This window comes from Carcharodon carcharias, chromosome 1, assembly GCF_017639515.1.
Source record: "Carcharodon carcharias isolate sCarCar2 chromosome 1, sCarCar2.pri, whole genome shotgun sequence".
NCBI lineage: Eukaryota > Metazoa > Chordata > Chondrichthyes > Lamniformes > Lamnidae > Carcharodon > Carcharodon carcharias.
Window position 1 is genome coordinate 217,738,840 of NC_054467.1, and position 19,798 is coordinate 217,758,637.

Sequence of the window (19,798 nt, forward strand, 5' to 3'; positions counted from 1 at the left end):
AGAAGGCTGAGAGGAGGTTTGATAGAGATGTTCAAAATCATAAGAGGGCTAGACAGAGTAGAAACGGAGAAGCTGTTCCCACTCGTAAAAGGATCAAGAATGGGAGGGCACAGATTTAAAGTGATTTGCAAAAGAAGCAAATGTGATGTGAGAAAAACGTTTTCACACGAGTGTTTTGGGTCTGGAATGCAGTGCCTGGAAGTGCGGTGGAGGCAGGTTAAATTGAGGCATTCAAGAGGGTAGTAGATGATTATTTGAATAGAAACAACGTGCAGGGATACAGGGAAAAGGCAGGGTATTTGCACTAGGTCATAATGCTCATTTGGAGAACCGTTGAAGACACAATGGGCTGAATGGCCTTCATCTGTGCTGTTAAATTCTGTGATTCTGTGAAATTTAACTTATTTTTGGCAGTGCGTTACCACAGTGTTTAGCAGAACTATCACCTGTACATTGTGTTTTTATGAATAAATTAAGAGATTAGTGTCTGGAGGGTAGAATGAGATAATCGTGTTAGTTTATACTGAAAAAGTTGTTGTGTTTTCCTGGAGAGTTCAGAAACTAATCCAATCAATCAGCAACAAATCACGAGCTATATGTGAATGTGGCCTGAACTCCCGAATGCGCTTTAAAGTTTTTAAATTCCTCGCATGTGATTTGTTGCACTTATGTAAGTACTGTTTGTGTACTAATGGAGATAATCAGCAAAGCTCAGCAGGTCATTCCATCTGTGAAAGAGGAATATAGACTGGCATTTCATGTAGTACTCTTCATTGTCATGTACTGTCTTCGTAAGGTCACCTCAACATGCTGCTCTCTCTCCTTTCTTTAGTTTGGTTATTCCTGTAAAGGGTCTGGTGTCCTGACCATAGGGGTTCTGATCTAGGGTCCAAAACAGAATCCTTCCTTCCTTTCTTCAACAGTTGACCACGCATTTCCAGTATTTTCATTTTTATTTGACTTTATTTGTGATCATGTCCTGAGTGTGATTGTAAGTATGAAGTAACACGTTGAGTCGCAACAATAAGACCATGAGACATAGGAGCAGAAGTAGTCCATTCAGCCCATCAAGTCTGCTCTACCATTCACTGAGATCATGGCTGATCTGCTAATCCTCATCTCCACTTTCCTGCCTTTTCCCCATAACCCTTGATTCCCTTGCTGATTAAAAATCTGTCTATCTCAGCCTTGAATATACTTAATGAACCAGCCTCTACAGTCCTCCGTGGTAAAGAATTCTACAGATTAATGACCCTCCTCACCACTGTCTTAAATGGGTGACCCCTCACTCTGTGATTATGCCCTCTGGTCCTAGACTCACCCACAAGGGGAAACAACCTCTCAGCATCTACCCTGTTAAGCCCCCATGTTTCAATAAGGTCACTTCTCATTCTTCTAAACTCCAATGTGTAGGCCCAACCTACTCAACCTCTCCTCGTAAGAAGATCCCTCCATATCCGGGATCAACCTAGTGAACCTTCTCTGGTCTGCCTCCATTGCCACTATATTTTTCCTTAGATAAGGGGACCAAAACTGTTCAAAATATTCTAGGTGTGGACTAATGAATGCCTTGTATAGTTTACGCAAGACTTCCCTATTTTTATACTCCATTCCCTTTGAAATAAAGGCCAACATTCCATTTGTCTTACCTATTACCTGTTGAACTTGCATACTAGCTTCTTGAGATACATGCACGAGGACCCCCAAGTCCCAATGTGCTGCAGCTTTCTTCAGTTTGTCTCCATTTAAGTAATATTCAGCTCCTCTATTCTTCCTGCCAAGGTGCACAGTCTCAGATTTCCCACATTATATTCCATCTGCCACATTTTTGCCCACTCACTTAACCTTATATGACCTGAACTGCTACACATTTAGCATGGAGAGTGAAGAGGTAGATGCAGGAATGTAACATATATTCTGTGGTGTTCCCACATGTTGCTTACCATTTCCCACTGGTCACAACAAGTGCTTTTTACATTTAAAAGTTGGTTTGTAAGTACCCTTGTGCCTGGCATACTGTTATTTATTGAAAACACGTTTTGTATTTTGTATTCTTTTTAACAGTAGGTGAAAACTGTGCCTTTTTTTTTGCAGGTGTATGCCCCATCAGCAAGCACTGCCGATTATAACAGGGATTCGCCTGGATACCCTTCCTCCAAGCCACCTACTAGCACATTTCCTAGTTCATTCTTTATGCAGGGTAAGTCGATGTTAGCCAGTGCAGTCAATTTATGAAAACGAAAACACATTGCTTTTTGGATTTTACTTGTTGCATTTGAATGAATTTCAGGGAAAAAAATAACATCATGTCTTTGAATGTATATGCTTCTCAATTCCTTCCCACCCCCTCAGCTATTTGTGTTCATCCATCAGCCCAACAACTGAAATTGTGAATGAGCCATGCAACATTGCACTTTATTTGTGAACCAGTGCTGTTTTGTGGCTCAACTCATTTGACAAACACTAATATTACTGAGGCTGATTTTAAATGGGACCAGGCTGTCACCAGCAAAATTTAGTTCTGGGTTTTCCCATCCCATACCAGGATGGGACAGAGGTGGACATTTAGGAAAAAAGTGGGGAGCCGACAGCCTGCACGCTGGCTTGCCACCTCCATTCCTCACCCTGCTGACCCTCCAGAGGACAGGGTGAGAGCAGGGGGCAGGCAGGTAAGTGAAGTCGCCCACCTCATTAATTGGGTGGATGGAAGCCATTAAAGATTTCATTAAGAGCTCACCATCTGACTTTCCATGGGGGCAGGCGGCCATTAGGAGGTCTCTGAAACTGACCAGCTGCAGCCTGGCAGGATACGGACAGCAGTGCTGAAACAGTTTTATTTTATTTAAAAGAAAATGAAAGTTTGGACAAAAACCTACTGAGGAGTAATGAAATTTTCTTAACCAAACTTTCCTATCCTATCCTGGGTCCCAGCTTTCAATTCGCACTTTAAACGTGATTTTTAATGCCACGCATAGGCAGCAGTACAGCAATGAGTGACGCTTTGGGCCAGAATGTGGCTCACTTCCCTGGTGTCCCAACTTCATTTTCACCCCCTTGGCCATTGATTGGACGGAAGACCTGTCTCTAAGGGCATCAAGACCCAACCCAATGAAAACTGCACATTGCTGCAAACCGGAGGCCAGTTCAAAACCCGGAATTGAATTTGCCTTCCATTTCCCACCTCCAATGGGAAAATCCAGTACTTAATCTCCAGTGTGCATAGCATGCATGCCCTACACAGCACCACTTGGCTAATCCTGAATGTTGCCACCTCAGGTGCCTTCTGAATGGCATAGAGGACTGGTCTAGATGCCAATCTGAAATATTGCTATCCATAGAGTTCCACCTAGCTATATCAGAGATCCAGAAATTAGGAGTGGGAAATAAGGTTAGTAATATGACCTTCCCTGAATGAGGAGGGAGCAATTTCTATTGAAAACTACTTGATTTCCTCACCATAGGAATGTTTTAATTTTCTTACGCATTCTGATAGTTTACACAAAAGTGTTAAATTAAAAATGAAATGTTGCCATCTCAGTTGACAACAACAATCTGCACTTATATAAACTTTTTACCGTGAGTTAGAATGTTCCAAGGTGCTTCACAATAACACTATCAGATAAAATTTGACCCCTAGCTGCATAAAGAAGTATTGGGGCTAGTAACCACAAGCTTGGTCAAAGAGGTAGGCTTTAAGGAACATACTAAGGAAAGAGAAGGGGAGAATTCAAGAGCTCAGAGCCAAGACAGCTAAAGGCACAATCGCCAATGACTAATCATATAAAGTATGGGGGTGCGGGGGGGACGGAATGGACGGACGGTACAAGGAGATGTGGTATAAAATTAAGTTAGAAGTTTTTGTCTTATGAATATGCAATAGTCAGCATCAGAGGAAGATATACACAAAAGGTTTGGGACTCCAGTCTAAGTTTATGCTGCATTTTGTTTTGCCTGTTCATTCCATTTCCAGCTGCAGCTCTTCCATTACCAGTCAAATTGGTATTAATCAGATGAATTAACTTGAACCTTTGACTGAGTGATTGATTGTACCTGCAATGCCAACTTTATTTCTTCGTGATTATTTCTATTATTCATTTGGCTGAGACTTAGCTTTTTTCTTTGCTTTCATTTTGTTTTAAATCAAGAAGAATTCCACAGATGAATGTTGCTGAGAGGTCATCTTGCAGTTCCAAGCTAATGGCACATTTTAATTAAGGGTTCATTACCAACCAAATAGTTGCAATCAAATAATCAGCAGGAATGCTCAATTAAGAATGTTTTTGTGGGCCTTTTTCTTTTCTGAAGGGGTCGATGTAACCTGACCTTTCTTTCCAGATGGGCATCACAACTCTGATCCATGGACTTCCTCTGGCGGAATGAATCAGCCCAGTTATGGGGGCATGCTGGGAAACTCCTCCCATGTTCCACAGTCCAGCAGTTACTGCAGTCTCCATCCACACGAGCGTCTGGTAATAGTGACATCTTATCTACTGGCTGCTTACTGGCATCGTTCTTTAATATTGTCAGTTCCTGGCTGTCAAGTTAACTTGTTTGCCTTAGCATTCTAATTCATGTATCAGAAGTTCAGTGTTTAGTTCAAAATGAAAACATTTCATTTCCATAATTTCTTACTTTAAACTACATACAATCTGTTATGTTGTGATAGCAATTTTAATTCTTGTTTTAGTGGATTTGAAAATACATTTTTTTCTTGTGTATGTTGTTTTCTTTTCCCCTCTTGCCCTGAAGAAGTTGACTTATGCCAAATCAAGAATATTTTCCCAAGGGCCCATTCTTTGCATGAACCGAGAGAGCCCTTCAACCACCAGAGCTCCAGAGACATGAGTTCAAATCCCACCATGAAAGCTAGGAAATAGTCTCAGTAATGATGATCATGAAATTACTAGATTGTGATTAATAACCTAACTGGTTCACAGATGTCCTTTTAGGAAAGTTATCTGCTATTCTCAAATAAAAGCAGAAAATGCTGGAAAAACACTGGGTCTGGCAGCATCTGTGGAGAAAGAAACAGAGTTAATGTTTTGAGTTAGAATGACTCTTCAGAGCTAAAGAGAAATGTGATGGATTTTATACTGTTTAAGAGAGGGTGGAGCAGATGGAGCAAAATAGGAGGTCATGGATAGGCGAGAGATCAGGGGAGATTGACAAAGATTTCATGGAAATAAGACAAATGGAACATTAGTGGTAGTGTTAAAGACTAAAGAAGGTGCTGCTAATGGCGTAAAGGTAAGAGAGCAGAATGTGTTAATAGCAGAACAAAGGTCAGCACTCTGAAAGCACAACATAAAAACAAGTGACAAATGGCCCTGTGGTGCGGGGCAGTGGGGGGAGGGGAAAGGATAAAAAAAGGCTTTAAATTTCTTTTTAAAGAAAATAATAAATAAGTAAAGATAAAAATAAAAAATTGGATTAAAAAAAGGAAAGATGGAAGAGAGAGTTCATGGTCTGAAGTTGTGGAACTCAATGTTAAGTCCGGAAGGCTGTAAAGTACCTAATCAGAAGATGAGGTGCTGTTCCTCCAGTTTGTGTTGGGCTTCACTGGAACATTGCAGCAGGCCAAGGACAGACATGTGGGCATGAGAGCAGGGTGGTGTGTTGAAATGGCGAGCAACAGGAAGGTCTGGGTCACGCTTGCAGACAGACCGGAGCTGTTCCGCAAAGCGGTCACCCGGTCTGTGTTTAATCTCCCCAATATAGAGGAGACTGCATTGTTTGCAGCGAATGCTGTAGACTAAATTGAAGAGAGGTGCAAGAGAAGCTTCAGCTGAAAGGAGTGTTTGGGACCTTGGACAGTGAGGAGGGGGGAGGTAAAGGGACAGGTGTGGCACCTTCTGTGATTGCATGGGATGGTGCATGGGAAGGAGATGAGAAGTTGGGGGTTGATGGAGGAGTGGACCAGGGTGTCATGGAGGGAATGGTCCCTATGGAATGCTGACAGGGGGGTGAGGGGAAGATGAGTTTGGTGGGTGGCATCATGCTGGAGTTGGCAGAAATAGTAGAGGATGATCCTTTGAATGCGGAGACTGGGTGGGGTGAAAACTGAGGAGAAGGGGTCCCTACATTGTTCTGGGAGGGAGGAGAAGGGGTGAGGGCAGAGGTGCAGGAGATGGGTTGGACACGGTTGAACGCCATGTCAATCACAGTGGTGCGGGGAACCCTTGGTTAAGGAGCATCATCAGAACAGATGCAACAGAGGCGAAGGAACTGGGAGAATGGGATGGAGTCCTTTCAGGAAGCAGGGTGTGAAGGGCTGTGGTCGAGGTAGCTGTAGGATTCAGTGAGCTTGTAACGATTATTGTTAGACAGTTTATCACCAGAAATGGAGACAAAGAGGTCAAGGAAGGGAAGTGTCGGAGATGGACCATGTGAATGTGAGAGAGGGATGGAAATTGGAAGCAAAATTGATAAATTTTCCAGGTCCAGATGAGAGCATGAAGCGACGCTGATTCGGTTGCTTTTACCTATTATCCTTACCCTGACTGCCCTGTATCTAAGTTCAGACCCGCACAATTGAGTGGCTTGCTAGACCATATTGGAGGAATTTGGTGGGATTTGAACTCATGTTCTATTAAACTGCTATAGAAATGCATAAGAAGAATAAAACTAGATCTATCAATCTAGGCACCAGACATGACAAAGGTGTACTCAACCCAATTGGCCCTGCAAAGTATTCCTAACAACTCAGGACTTGTTCCAAAATTGGGAGAGCTGTCCCATGGTCTAGTGAGGCAACAACCTGACCTAATCTTCCTCACAGAATCATACATTTCGGCCAATATCTCATCACCTACCCTGGTTATGTCCTGTCTCACTGGCAGGACTGGTGGGCCAGAGACAGCAGCCAGCACAGTGCTGCACAGTCAGGAGGCAGTGGCCTGGGAGCTTTCAACATTGACTCTATACCCTGTAAAGTTTTAGAGCATCAGGTCAAACATGGGCAAGGAAACATCCTTCTGATAACCACCTACAACCCCCCCCTTAGCTGATGAATCAGTACTCATTCATGTTAAACTCCATTTGAAGGAAGCACAGAGGGTACCAAAGCCACAGAATATACGCCAGGCGGAAGAGTTCAATAATCAGCACCAACAACACTCAAGAAGTGCAACATCACCCAGGAGATCCAGCCAGGAGGCAGTGGCGTAGTGCTGTTGTCACTGGGCTGGTAATCTGGAAACCCATTCTGGGGACCTGGGATTGAGCAAACAATGAGAGCTACAAGAAATATTCAAATAACAGTTCCACTGCCATGACCACTTTTGGGGTGGCAGGGACCCTACACTACACGATGGAGCGGATTAAGAAGTGCATGGTGGTCAACTGCATCCTCCACAACATTGCCATCACTAGGGTGCAGCCTGTGCTATTAGGGTGTTCAGGATTGAAAGAGTTAATATGGGACTGGGGAAACAGTAGCGCCACACGATGACATAAAGTGAGTCACATGACTAGTAATAGTCTGAATGGAGATGGCTCATGGCTTGAAGAAGCCTATTGTCTTGTGTGTGTGTGTATATATATATATATATATATATATTATATATATGTATCTTATATATCTGTACATACATTTGGAATGCACTGCTTGGAAGTGTAGTGGAGGCATGTTCAATTGAGGCATTCAAGAGGGCATTAGGTGACATCCAATGTGCAGGATTATGGGGAAAAGGCAGGAGATTGGCACTGAGTTAAAATGCTCAGAGAGCTGGTGCAGACACAGTGGGCCGAATGGCCTCCTTCTACACCATAACAATTCTGATTCTGATTCTGAGTCCCACCATGGCAAATGATGGACTTTGAATTCAATAAAAATATGGAATTAAAAGTCTAATTATGATCATGAAACCATTGCCGATTGTCATAAAAATCCACCTGGTTCAATAATGTCCTTTAGGGAAAGAAATCTTCTGTCTTTACCTTGTCTGGCCTATTTAACTCCAGACCCGCAGCAATGGGGTTGACTCTAAAATTCCCTCTGAACCAGGACATTTGGGGATGGGGAATAAACGCTGACCGAGCTGGCGACACCCACATCCCATGAACGAACATTAAAAAAAAAGATTGGCACCTATTCCACCACCTTAAAATTCACTCACTCCACCACTGTGGCTGCTGCAGCATATACCAACTATCAGATACACTGCAGCTACTCACTAAAACTTCTTCGACAGCACCTTCCACCTCGAAGGACAAGGGCAGCAGATGCATTGAACACCACCACCTGCAAGTTCCCTTCCAAGTCTCTCATTATCCTGGTTTGACACCATGGGCAGAATTTTGCTTTTGACAGGCAGGCGGGTCCGACCGGCTCGGTGGTGGGCAGGCAGCCGATCGCCCCGCCGAAACGGGCCGCACCACCATTTTGCACAGGCGGGCCAATTAAGGCTCGCCCAGCGGTGTTCCGACTCCCATGTTCAACGGGAAAATTAAATCGGCAGTGGGCGTGTTCAGACCGCCGGTTCCAGTGGGGAACCGGAAGTCTGTATAAAGAGCGGCCAGGCAGCTTCCTTTAGGCTGTTCACCATGGCCTGTCATCGAGCAGCACAAGAGGTGAGGGCAGAGGAGGAGGAGGGGAGCAGGCTGCAAGGTAGGCCAGCGGGGGTCGGGGGTGGGGGGGGTAGGGGGGGCACTGTGACCCTCGGTTCTCAGATGCCTGCCTTGCTGTCCTCCTCAAAGAGGTGTCCAACCATCGGGAGGCCTTGTTTCCAGAGGATGGGAGGAGGAGGGCCCCCCACATCACCAGGCAGGCTTGGCAGGAGGCGGCGGAGGCTGTTCGCTCTCATGTTGCTATGTGGCGCACTGGAACGCAGTACCGCAAGCGCTTCAATAATTTGCTGCGCTGGAAGGGTGAGTACCATGTCAGCCTTGGCCATTTTATCCAGCAGGTAACCTTAGCCTTTGAGGCCCCCACCCTGCCACATCTTAGTGTTGTTACTGCATTGGGCATTTGGCGCTCACTGGGTGGGCAAACAGATAGTGACCATGTTTACATCAGCCTTAGTGGTTGAGGAGAAGATGGGTTATCCGGCAGCATATGTCGCATTTGAGTAGTCTGGGGGCAACCTGCAGGGGAGACAGCTAGACACATACTCAGAACTCCAACACATGCCTTATTGATGGTGATGAGTTGGTGGAAGGGAACCTCAAGGTGCCGTGGCCAAGAGCCATCTACTGGCCTCGGCGCTGCACCTAGTTGCGCCTCCTTGCCATGGGCGCTAAGACCCGTGTGTTATTCAAAGTGATGGATGCTGAATGTGTCCAAGGTGTCCGTTGGGGGAAGGGGTTGGGAGCAGACATACTAGCTTCTGGGAACTGATCACCAGTAGTGTGGACAGAAGCCACTGGAGGCCTCAAATGGGCCACTGTGGTTGAGGTGCGGTGTGTGCGTGCAGAGTACATGAGCAATCAGCCCGAATAAATGCTATTCTATGTTCTGCAGGCAAAAACAGAGCAATATGCGGGTGCGGCAGTGGACTGGTGGTGGGCACGCCGTGCTGCAGCACCTCACCATGTATGAGGAGCAGGCCATGGAGCTGGGGAGGAGGCAAGCGGCCTGGTCGGCAGGTGTCGGCAAGGCTGGGTTGCAGCGGCCAGGTATTTGAGGTTTACAGTCCCATCCACTCTGCTTCCCCACCATCCAAAGCGCTGATGATTGCTGCAATCGTTAATGCAGCAACACCGCTCATTCACAAATTGATACAGTCAGACATGTGGGTCATACACAAAGGTCCCTTGGCCCCTTGAGGATGTGTGTCTCTAGCACCTTCCAAAGTCGCCTTATCCCATTTGTGACTACTATCCCTATGGCCTAACATGCCATGGCATCGCTGCTGCACATCCAAAGACTTATTGCACCTTAGGAGGGTTTGTACCTCCACCACCCTTTCAGCCAGTGCGTCCCACATTACTCTGTCCAAAAGGTCCTCAGCACCTCACCTGTCAACCTCATGGCATAACTTAAAATAAATGCCACCACATTAGTCATCCCTGTGCCATGGGAAAATGTTGCCTTCTTTCCACCCATTCTAGGCCCCTTATAACAGTATGAAGGTCAATAATGTGACCTGTCAATCTCCTGTGAATCACGGCAAATGTCGCAAGTATTTGCAATGTTTCCTGATAACTCCAACTCTCCAGGCCAGCATGCATCCAGGTCAGGAACCTCTGCACTCTCCCCACTCCAATGCCATCCCTCCCATGAAGCACAGGTCACAACTGAAAGCAGAAGTGTAGATGTGGCCTCGACAGCGTTTTCTACACTTGCAACATGCCCTCCCTTTTCCTACATTCTACTCCTCTGCTAATAAAGGCAAGTTTAAATTCAACCTTGTTAAACGCCTTATGTTCCTGTTCTGCTACCTTAACAGGTCTTCCCAGCAAGGTCCCTATAATCGTCGTGACTTCCCACGGTCCTACCATTACTCATGTATTCCCGTACCTTGCTTGTCTTGCTCAAGTGCTTAACCGAACACTTATCCACATAACATTCCATGTGGCATTCGTTAGGCCATCTGACCAACCTGTCTGTATGTGTGTGTAATGTTTGGGCCTCCTCTTGACTATTTACCACCCCACCAATGTTCATCTCCTTAGGTTCTTGAAGGGTGAGCGACTTATGAGGCTGGGGGGGAAAGGGATGAAAGGTGTTAGTGAATGAACGCTAACTGATGCTCTGTCCTTGTTAATTTCAGCATTACCACCGCATGGCAGTCACCAACACGTACAGAGGCCCCCCTCCACACCTGAGGGCCAAGCCTTGCAACTTGTGTCACATCCTTTCAGCGAGCCAGGCACCAGCACAGCGACAGACACTTCGGTGGGGATTATGATGTCGGCTGGTGTCCCGGGGCACATTTGGGAGGACACTTCACAATCGCTGGGGGAAATGGCACGGATAGAGAGCGCCGATGGCGCCAGCAGCCGGAGGACTGCAGGAGACCAGGCACATGCTGAGTCCGGCAGTGATGATGAGCCTCTGGAGATGTCAGCCATTCAGCAGCTGCAGGACAAGCGGCAGGATGCACGGGAGCATCTGGCAGGGTAGCATGAGGGTGTGCTTCAGTTGGTCTCTGTGGTGGAGGAATCCAGGCAGAGTGTCAGTGAAGGCATGAACCTCAGGACAGAGTTTCAGGCTTCGTCCATTGAGAGATTGGCGACTCTCATGGAAAGGGGCTTCAATCGGATTGAGAATCATCTGATTGGGTTACGCTCTGACCTGCAAGCCCTCCTAGCGAGAATGGCACAGGTGGTCATTCCCAATGTGGGAGATGTTCTGGGCACCAAGTGTCGCTGCTCGGTGCCCATCCACCTGCGGTGGTCAGGGAGGTCCAAATCACGTAGGCGCAACAGCTGCCTGTCGTCACTGCGAGCTCCTCTCAGGGTGCTCCGTATGAGGGCAGCAGCTCCTCTGCCCCTCTGCCAGTGACCGTTGCATCCATTGAGGTTTCGACAATTGGGGAGGTGCCAGTTCTGGAACTGGCCACTCCCTCCCAGGTGGGACCATCACAGGCTCCACAGGCCAGAGGACGGCCGCCAAGGTCATCGAGGCCAACAGGACAGCAGAGTCAGCAGGTTGTCTCACAAGCCACTTCGAGTGATGGGACGGTACCTATACGTAGCACCCGCAAACGTAAGCACAAGGCATGTTAGGCACTCCATGGATTTGTCATTGGTGATTTTGTGTTGGCCCTAGATTAGGGAATATATCATTATGTACGTCGGAGCGAAGTTTGTGGCTTATTTTGGCGGGAATAAAGTCCGCTTTTCTGACCATGGCTGAGGGTGTTTCCTTTGTGCTGCATTTGTATGTTTCACAGACATATCATGAGTGTTTGAGTGGACATTGATGTTTCTGTACTAAGCCCTTAGTTACAGCTGTTGAGGTGGAAGATGTAGCACCTAAGTGCCACGTGTGGAAGTGCCAGGCAATGCTGGTCCTGCTGATCCATGTGTGTGAAGCTAGCTGAAGGTTCGTTGGATTAAATTGTCCCGGGTGTCCCTGCCTCCTTGGTGTAGTAGCGGGTCGGCGTGCTGCCCCTCACCATTGCCCTGTGCTTCCTCATCTTCTGAGCCACTGCTGGATTCATCATGTGCAGCCTCATCCAGTGCATCAAGGTCTTCATTGTCAAGTGCGTCCCCCCTTTCCAGTGCAAGATTATGCAGAGTGCAGCATGCTACCACTATCACAGAGATGGGGGGGGGTACTGGAGTGCGCCACCTGAGCGGTCCAGGCAACAGAAGCGCATCTTGAGCAGGCCGATGGCTCTCTCCACCGCAGCCCTGGTGGTGCCATGGTTCCTATGGTAGCGCTGCTCAGCTTCTGTTCCTGGACGACGGAGTGGTGTCATGAGCCACCTTCTGAGGGGCTACCCCTTGTCACCCACCAACCAACCATCCAGCCAAGCCAGAGCACTGAAGAGCGCCGGCACCTAGGAGTGTCTGAGGATGTAGGTGTCATGGGAGCTGCCTGGATACCTTGTACCTTGTAAAATCAGCATCCTGTGATCACACACTATCTGCATGTTCATGGAGTGGAAGCCCTTCCTGTTGACGAAGGCTCACCTGCTGGCGCCTTGATGGCCACATGTGTACAGTCTATTGCACCTTGGACACGGGGGAAGCCAGCAATGGCCACAAAGCCTCTGGCTTGCTGTGTCTGGCTTGCCTGGTCGCAACGGAAGTGGATGAAAGTCAATACTCATCTGAACAGAGCGTCTGTAACCTGCTTGACACAATTGTGTACAGCTGATTGGGAGACACCGCAAAGATCACCCACTGAGCCCCGGAAGGAGCCAGAGGCATAGAAGTGGAGAGCAGCTGTGACCTTCAGAGCGCTGGCATGGGGCGTCCACCCACACAGGTGAGATCTCAGGGCCAATCATCTGACAGATCTAGTTGACTGTCTCCCTTGACAGACGGAGCCTCCTTCGGCACTGCACCTCAGTCATGTTGAGGTTGCTGCTTCGCCGCCTGTGTACCCTGACAGCAGGGTAGTGCCGTCTTCTGTGGCCCCTTCCAACTTGGATACCCTTTTGGCCCTGCACCCCTTGTGCCTACGCCTGGCCTCCCAAAGGTGGCTCCCCTGGCGGCTGATTGTCCACTCCTGGCCTCCTCCTTATTCTATCCCTCCCTTCCTCCTCAGAGGAGCTGCCACCAATGGAGATGTCAGAACCCATACCCAGGCTAAATGGAGGCCTCTGGAAAGCTGCAGGCCCGATTAAGATTACTGTCTGCAGACTGCAGTGCTGAAGATTCAAAGTACAGAGAAAGCTATTGGAAATCGATCTGAACTGCTAACAATCACACAGGCAAGTTGAAAACACTTTCTGCATTAAATACTTCAGAAGAAACATAAACAACCCCTCTGAGCCCACATATCCTGCCAGTGGATGAGGTTTGTTAAAAAATCAGTTACCCGCCTGCCCGTTGGACCCGTGCGCTGAGCCGAAGTTCGCACGGGCGCCTCAAAATCGGCTTCAGTTGCCGGGTTAAGGGCCTTAACAAGGCCTTTAATTAATGGCGGGCGTGTGTCACGCTTTATAGCACGTCCACCCACCTAAATATGGTGATGCAGCGAGCTGACGGGACGCTCGCATGACAATTTAAGTACTGACGTGCGGGCTCCTCCCCTTGTGCGTCAGCCATAAAATTCTGCCCTATATTACTGTTCCTTCATTTTCACTGGGTTGAAATTCTGGAATCCTCATTCTTGCAGTGCTGTGAGTCTACCTACACCAAGCTGCAGAGGTTGAAGAATGTGGCTCACCACCACCTTCTCAAGGCCAATTAAGGATCTGCAATAAATGCTGGCCTTGCCAGCGATGCGCACATCCCTTGAATAAATATAAAAAAATGCACCCTTCCTATTCTGAATGGTGCATTAATGAATTTACCCACTGTGGGGGCTAAAAGCAACAGATCTTAACAAGTTAGTTTAAATTAGAATATTTTACATTGAAAATAGTCCACACTGCCACTTACAATGTCTAAAATCATCACAATGTGCTTTCAAATACAGTGAAAGTGTCTCCACGACCCGTGTTAATATTTAGCAACTTGTCGGGTCCCTATTCACTTTTAGCAAGAATCTGAGGGATCTATAATCTCTTCAATTACCCTGCTAAAAATAACAAATATGAAATATCATGGCATCTATTTTCTTGGAACCATTTTGATGCCTTGATGACATATAACCTGACCAGTCACGACACAAACTGGGTGTGACTCTTTATTTTTAATGATTTCCTTGTTAAGAGCGAAAGTTATGCACAAATGGGCACATCTGGCCTTAAATAATTCTTTACCGGCATCTCCTAACCCCCTTAGTTATCCCTTCCTCATATGATTAAAATACTTCTTAAAATTTACAGTGCTATCACCAACCAACATCGCTTGATTTGCCTCACCCTTTCTCTTACTGTTCTCCACCTTTATGGCATCCAGCATAGGTACTCCTCCATCCTTTTGGAGTTATTCTATGGGAAAAATTAAGAAGAAAGTATAAAGAAAGCTCCCATCCATTTCGTGTTAATGTGATAAAATATTAAGCATATCATATTGCTGCACAGACCCCAGGAAATGTCTGCTCACAGCCATTAACAAAAATGTGCATTTAATTAAAAAATGATCCAAAAGTTCTGTAAATTGTTTTATTATTTCTCTATACCATATAATAAATAATGGCTTAATTTATATTTTTGTAAATCAAATGCAGATCTTCTCTTCCTTGTAAACCCATGGGTTCCTATTTGGGTGGGCTGCTTGGCGTGGAAAAATCTGTGTTTTCAGTCTCTGCTATGTGCCTAGTGAGCATACTGTTTAGAAAAACACAAATGGAGGAGAGGAAACAAGAGGCCATTTGGCTGAGGAACATTGGTTTTAGAGATTCCTAAAGTGAAATGAAAACTAACATCCTCTGCCATTTTTTTAACAAAATCTGTGAAGTTATTTTAACTTAAAAAAAAAATCCAATGGAGACTCCATGACAATCTAATAGAGACTTACTTGATAATTGTCTTATCAAGAATTTATCCAATCATGTTGGAATTGGAAATGGGGCTTTAAATGGCGATGTTTTTGTATTAAGTTTTGACTGTGCAGTAACTGAAACAAAGAACCATTCCCTCCCAAAGCTCTTTACCTCCACTGCTTTTCCATTCTTCTTACAAAATACAGATGTTATAAAGTCAAACTGGTATCAGCACCTGTTGATTCCCTTCTCTCCTACCCTATTAACCTTCATGGGTGTTTATGGTTGCCATCTCTTGCAGTGGAAAGAAAGGCTGGCCCCAAAGGGAAGTGCAATTTTTTTCTTGACTGCCACATGAATGTCTGCACTGTTCTTTCCGTAACACACACACCACGCCACATTTGCACTTTGACATAAATGCAAACAAAGCTGTCCTGCAATAATAAAAACCACATACAATTCTGACTTACTGTAGGACAGTAATGTGCCAGTGGGAGTATTGTTTCAAGAGTATTATTGAAAATAACTCCACCCAGTTTTGACTACACATTACGGTTAAATGTCTATAATGAAGTTCTCTGAAACCCCACACTCATTGTCGATTCATTTTCAGTATCCTCTGAAACTCCTTTGTGAATCGACAAATGGTGAGCCGCTGTCTTGAACCACTGCAGCCCACCTGCTACAGCACTATTAGGAAGGAAATTCCAGGGTTTTAATATCCCGACATTACACTCCGACATGTGCCTTGTAGATGGCTGACAGATTTGGGAGTCAGGGGGTGAGTTACTCGCCTCAGAATTCTCAGCCTCTGACCTGTTCCTGTAGGCAAAGTATTTATATGGTTGGTTCAGTTCAGTTTCTGGTCAATGGTAGCTCTCCAGGATGTTGCTCGTTGGGGATTCAGTGACGGTAATGCAATTGACTTTCAGGGGGCGATGGTTAGATTCTGTCTTGTTGGAGATGGTCATTGTCTGGCACTTGAGGTGGAACTGTTACTTGCCACTTGTCAGCCTAAGCCTGAATGCTGTCTAGGTCTTGCCACATATTAGCACAGACTGCTTCAGTACCTGAGGAGTCATGAATGGTGCTGAACATTTTGCAATCATCAGCGAACATCCCCACTTTTGACCTTATGATGGAAGGAAGGTCATTGATGAAGCAGCTGAAGATGGTTGGGCCTAGGACACTACCCTGAGGAACTCCTGCAGTGATGTACTGGAGCTGCGATGACTGACCTCCAACAACACAACCATCTTTGTGCTAGGTATGACTCCAAGCAGCACAGAGTTTTTTCCCCTGATTCCCATTAACTCCAGTTTTGCGAGGGCTCCTTGATACAACACTCAGTCAAATGTTATCTTGATGTCAAGGGCAGTCACTCTCATGTCACATCTTGAGTTCAGCTCTTTTGCCCATGTTTGGCCAAGCTTGTAATGAGGTCAGGAGTCAAACTTTGAAAGGGTATTGGATATATTCCTGAAAAGGAAACATTTCCACAGCTCAGACCCAGAGAGTCTTTGATAGCTTTTTCAGAGACCTAGCATGGACATGGTGGGCTGAATGGCTTCCTTGTGTGCTCTATGATTTAATGTGGGGATCGGTAGAATGCAAATATAAAGTGAGACCTGTTTAAAACTAAAATCTAATTATATCTGGAATTCATAACTTTTATGTGAAATTAATACATTTTCCTTCTTTTATTTCTTTATTACATTAAATTAATATATAAACCACAGAGCTACCCATCACACTCCTCAACGGACATCAATGCCAGTCTCCCACCGATGTCCAGTTTCCACCGCAGTGGCACAAATCACTATGGCGCTTCATCCTGCACCCCACCCGCTGCCAACGGAACAGACAATATCATGGGTAAGTTACAGAAGAAAATACTTAAGTTTATATTGCACCTTTCAAATCCTCAGGACATCTCAAAGCAATTTAGAGCTGAGGGAGTACTAATTGGTAGTGTTAAAATATATATGAATAATTTTGCTGAACTTATCCAATGCTGCACAGAACTCCTCACTGCTACTGTTTTTTGGTGCACATTTTTTCAGGAGAGCCGGAGATTATTGAATCAGTTGATCCAAGCCAAGTAATTTATGTTACTAGAACAAAGGGATATGAACTGTAAAAGCAGCAGAGTTAAGCAGCATGACTGTAGTATACGTTGCTTTTCATGTTGTTTCTGTATGGTTACCATAGTTACTAAATATAATTACTAAAATGTATATTTATCTACAAAAAGTGTCAAATAAGAATAAAAGAACTAGGAGTAGGCAATTCAGCCTCTTGAGCCTGCCCCGCCATTCAATACGATCATGGCTGATCTCATTTCAACTTCAACCCCAATTTCCCGCCCTCTCCCCATAACCTTTCAACCCGTTACTAATTAAAAATCTGTCTATCTCCTCCTTAAATTTATTCAGCGTCCCAGCATCCACTGCACCCTGAGGTAGTGAATTCCACAGATTCACGACCCTTTGAGAGAAGTAATTCCTCCTCATCTCTGATTTAAATCTACCACCCTTTAGCCTAAAACTATGGCCTCTCGTTCTAGAATGCCCCACAAGAGGAAACATCCGCTCCACGTCTACTTCGTCTATCCCCTTTAGTAGCTTATGTACCTCAATTAGATCTCCCCTCATCCTTCTAAACTCTAGCGTGTATAGGCCTAAACTGCTCAATCTCTCCTTGTAAGACAAGCCCCGCATCTCTGGAATCAATCTAGTGAACCTCCGCTGAACCGCCTCCAATGCAACTACATCCTTCCTCATGTAAAGGGGCCAGAACTGTGCACAGCATGCCAGGTGTGGTCTCACCAACGCCTTGTACTGTTGCAACAACACTTCCCTACTTTTACACTCTATTCCTTTAGCAATAAATGCCAAAATTCCATTTGCCTTCCTTATTACCTGCTGTACCTGCACACTAGCTTTCAGCAATTTATGCACGAGGACACCCAGATCCCTCTGCACTGAAGCATTCTGAAGTTTCTCTCCATTTAAATTATAAGTCGCCTTTTTCTTCCAAGCAAAATGGATAACCTCTCACTTATCCACGTTAAACTCCTTCTGCCAAATTTTGACCCATTCACCTAACCTGCCCATATCCATTTGTAAATTTCTTATTTCTTCATTGCACCTTACTTTCCCACTTATTTTCGTGTCATCTGCAAATTTAGCTATAGTACTTTCTATCCCTGAACCCAAGTCATTCATATAGATTGTAAATAGTTGGGGCCCATGGACCGAACCCTGTGACACCCCATCGAGAAAAAGAACCATTTATCCCGACTCTCCGCTTTCTGTTGGTTAGCCAATCCTCCATCCAAGCTAATATATTACCTCTAACTCTGTGTGATCTTATCTTGTGTATTAATCTTTTGTACGGCACCTTATCAAAGGCCTCCTGGAAGTCCAGATATACTACATCTACAGGATCTCCATTATCCACTTTGCTTGTCACATCTTCAAAGAACTCTAGCAAATTAGTCAAACACGATTTACTCTTCATAAAACCATGCTGACTCTGATGGATTGCATTTTGACTTTCCAAATGCCCCATTACTGCTTCAAAAAGAATGGATTCTAACAATTTCCCAATGACAGACGTTAAACTAACTGGTCTATAGTTTCCTACTTTCTGCCTCCCCCCCTTTTTGAATAAGGGCGTTATATTAGCATTTTTCCAATCCTCTGGAACCTTTCCAGAATCCAGGGAATTTTGGAAATATTATAGCCAATGGATCCACTATCTCCGCTGCCACTCCCTTTAAGACACTGGGATGTAAGCCATCAGGTCTTGGGGACTTTTCACCCTTTAATCCCAATAGTTTGCTCAGTACTTTTTCTCTAGTGATGGTGATTGTTCTAAGTTCCTTCTCTATACCCTCTGCACTACCTGTTACTATTGGGGTAGTCCTGCACCATGAAAACTGAGGCAGAATAAAATATATGCTTCGAGGGAAAGAGGGAGAATATTTCAATTCTTGAATATGTGATACTTCTAATATCCAGGGCATGGTCTTTTACTGCAAAAACCCTTCAGCTTTTGCGACCCATCCTTGGGGCCTTATTGGCTTCTTGGTGCTCTCTATGATCAGATCTCTGACCCTTCTGCTGAGGTCAGACAGAACATGGCTTTTCACAGCCACAGTTTCCATTAGTTATTTTGAAAAGATTTAAACAGTAGCTTGAGAATGGAAGTATTATAGGGTATGAGTAGCAAGCTGAATTAAATTAAATTGGCTGTTATGGGGAAAAACACAACACAGACTTGGTGGGATGATTAGCTTGTTTCTGTGTTATTCCATCCTATATTCTAATTATTAATAATAAAAAAAGTTAAACCGTACCTTACTAGGAACTGTTCTAGTTTAAGATCCAGAATGGGATTTTAAAGTGTCTTAATGCATATAACCTGGCAAACCTTCTTTTATGTTGAATCCAACAAAAAGAAAGCAGTTCTTTTTTTGAGAATTCCAATTAGACTATCAGTCATGAAGACCAAAATTATTCCAGAAGGTCTTAAAAAGGAAATGTTCAAGCCATTAGCGATAACCACACTCAAAAGACCTCAGACTCCTGGGTAATGTCTGAATTTAAAGTTGGGTTTGTGTGAGTCAACCAAATGATCATTAAGGAGGCACTGCTTTCAAAGAAGGTCTTTGGGAAACTTCTTCCTTTCCTTTAAAACCTTAACAAGTGATTAAAATTATATCAAAAACATCATCACATCACTTGAGTAATACCAGTATAGCGGCAGTGACACAGGTTTTTCACTAAGAACCTGGGCTGCTTC

The 19,798-nt window shown here is 45.1% G+C and overlaps 1 protein-coding gene across 10 annotated transcripts in view; it reads left to right on the forward strand.

The window, feature by feature from the left end:
- The window catches only part of LOC121277127 (transcription factor 4-like), a 597,003-nt gene that overhangs the window by 501,318 nt on the left and 75,887 nt on the right, over positions 1 to 19,798 (forward strand). For all 10 annotated transcript variants that reach the window (XM_041186200.1, XM_041186184.1, XM_041186219.1 and 7 more), the window contains 3 exons: positions 2,095 to 2,200; positions 4,336 to 4,469; positions 16,729 to 16,864. In XM_041186200.1, the coding sequence (XP_041042134.1) occupies positions 2,095 to 2,200; positions 4,336 to 4,469; positions 16,729 to 16,864 (376 nt within the window). The remainder of the gene's footprint in view (positions 1 to 2,094; positions 2,201 to 4,335; positions 4,470 to 16,728; positions 16,865 to 19,798) is intronic.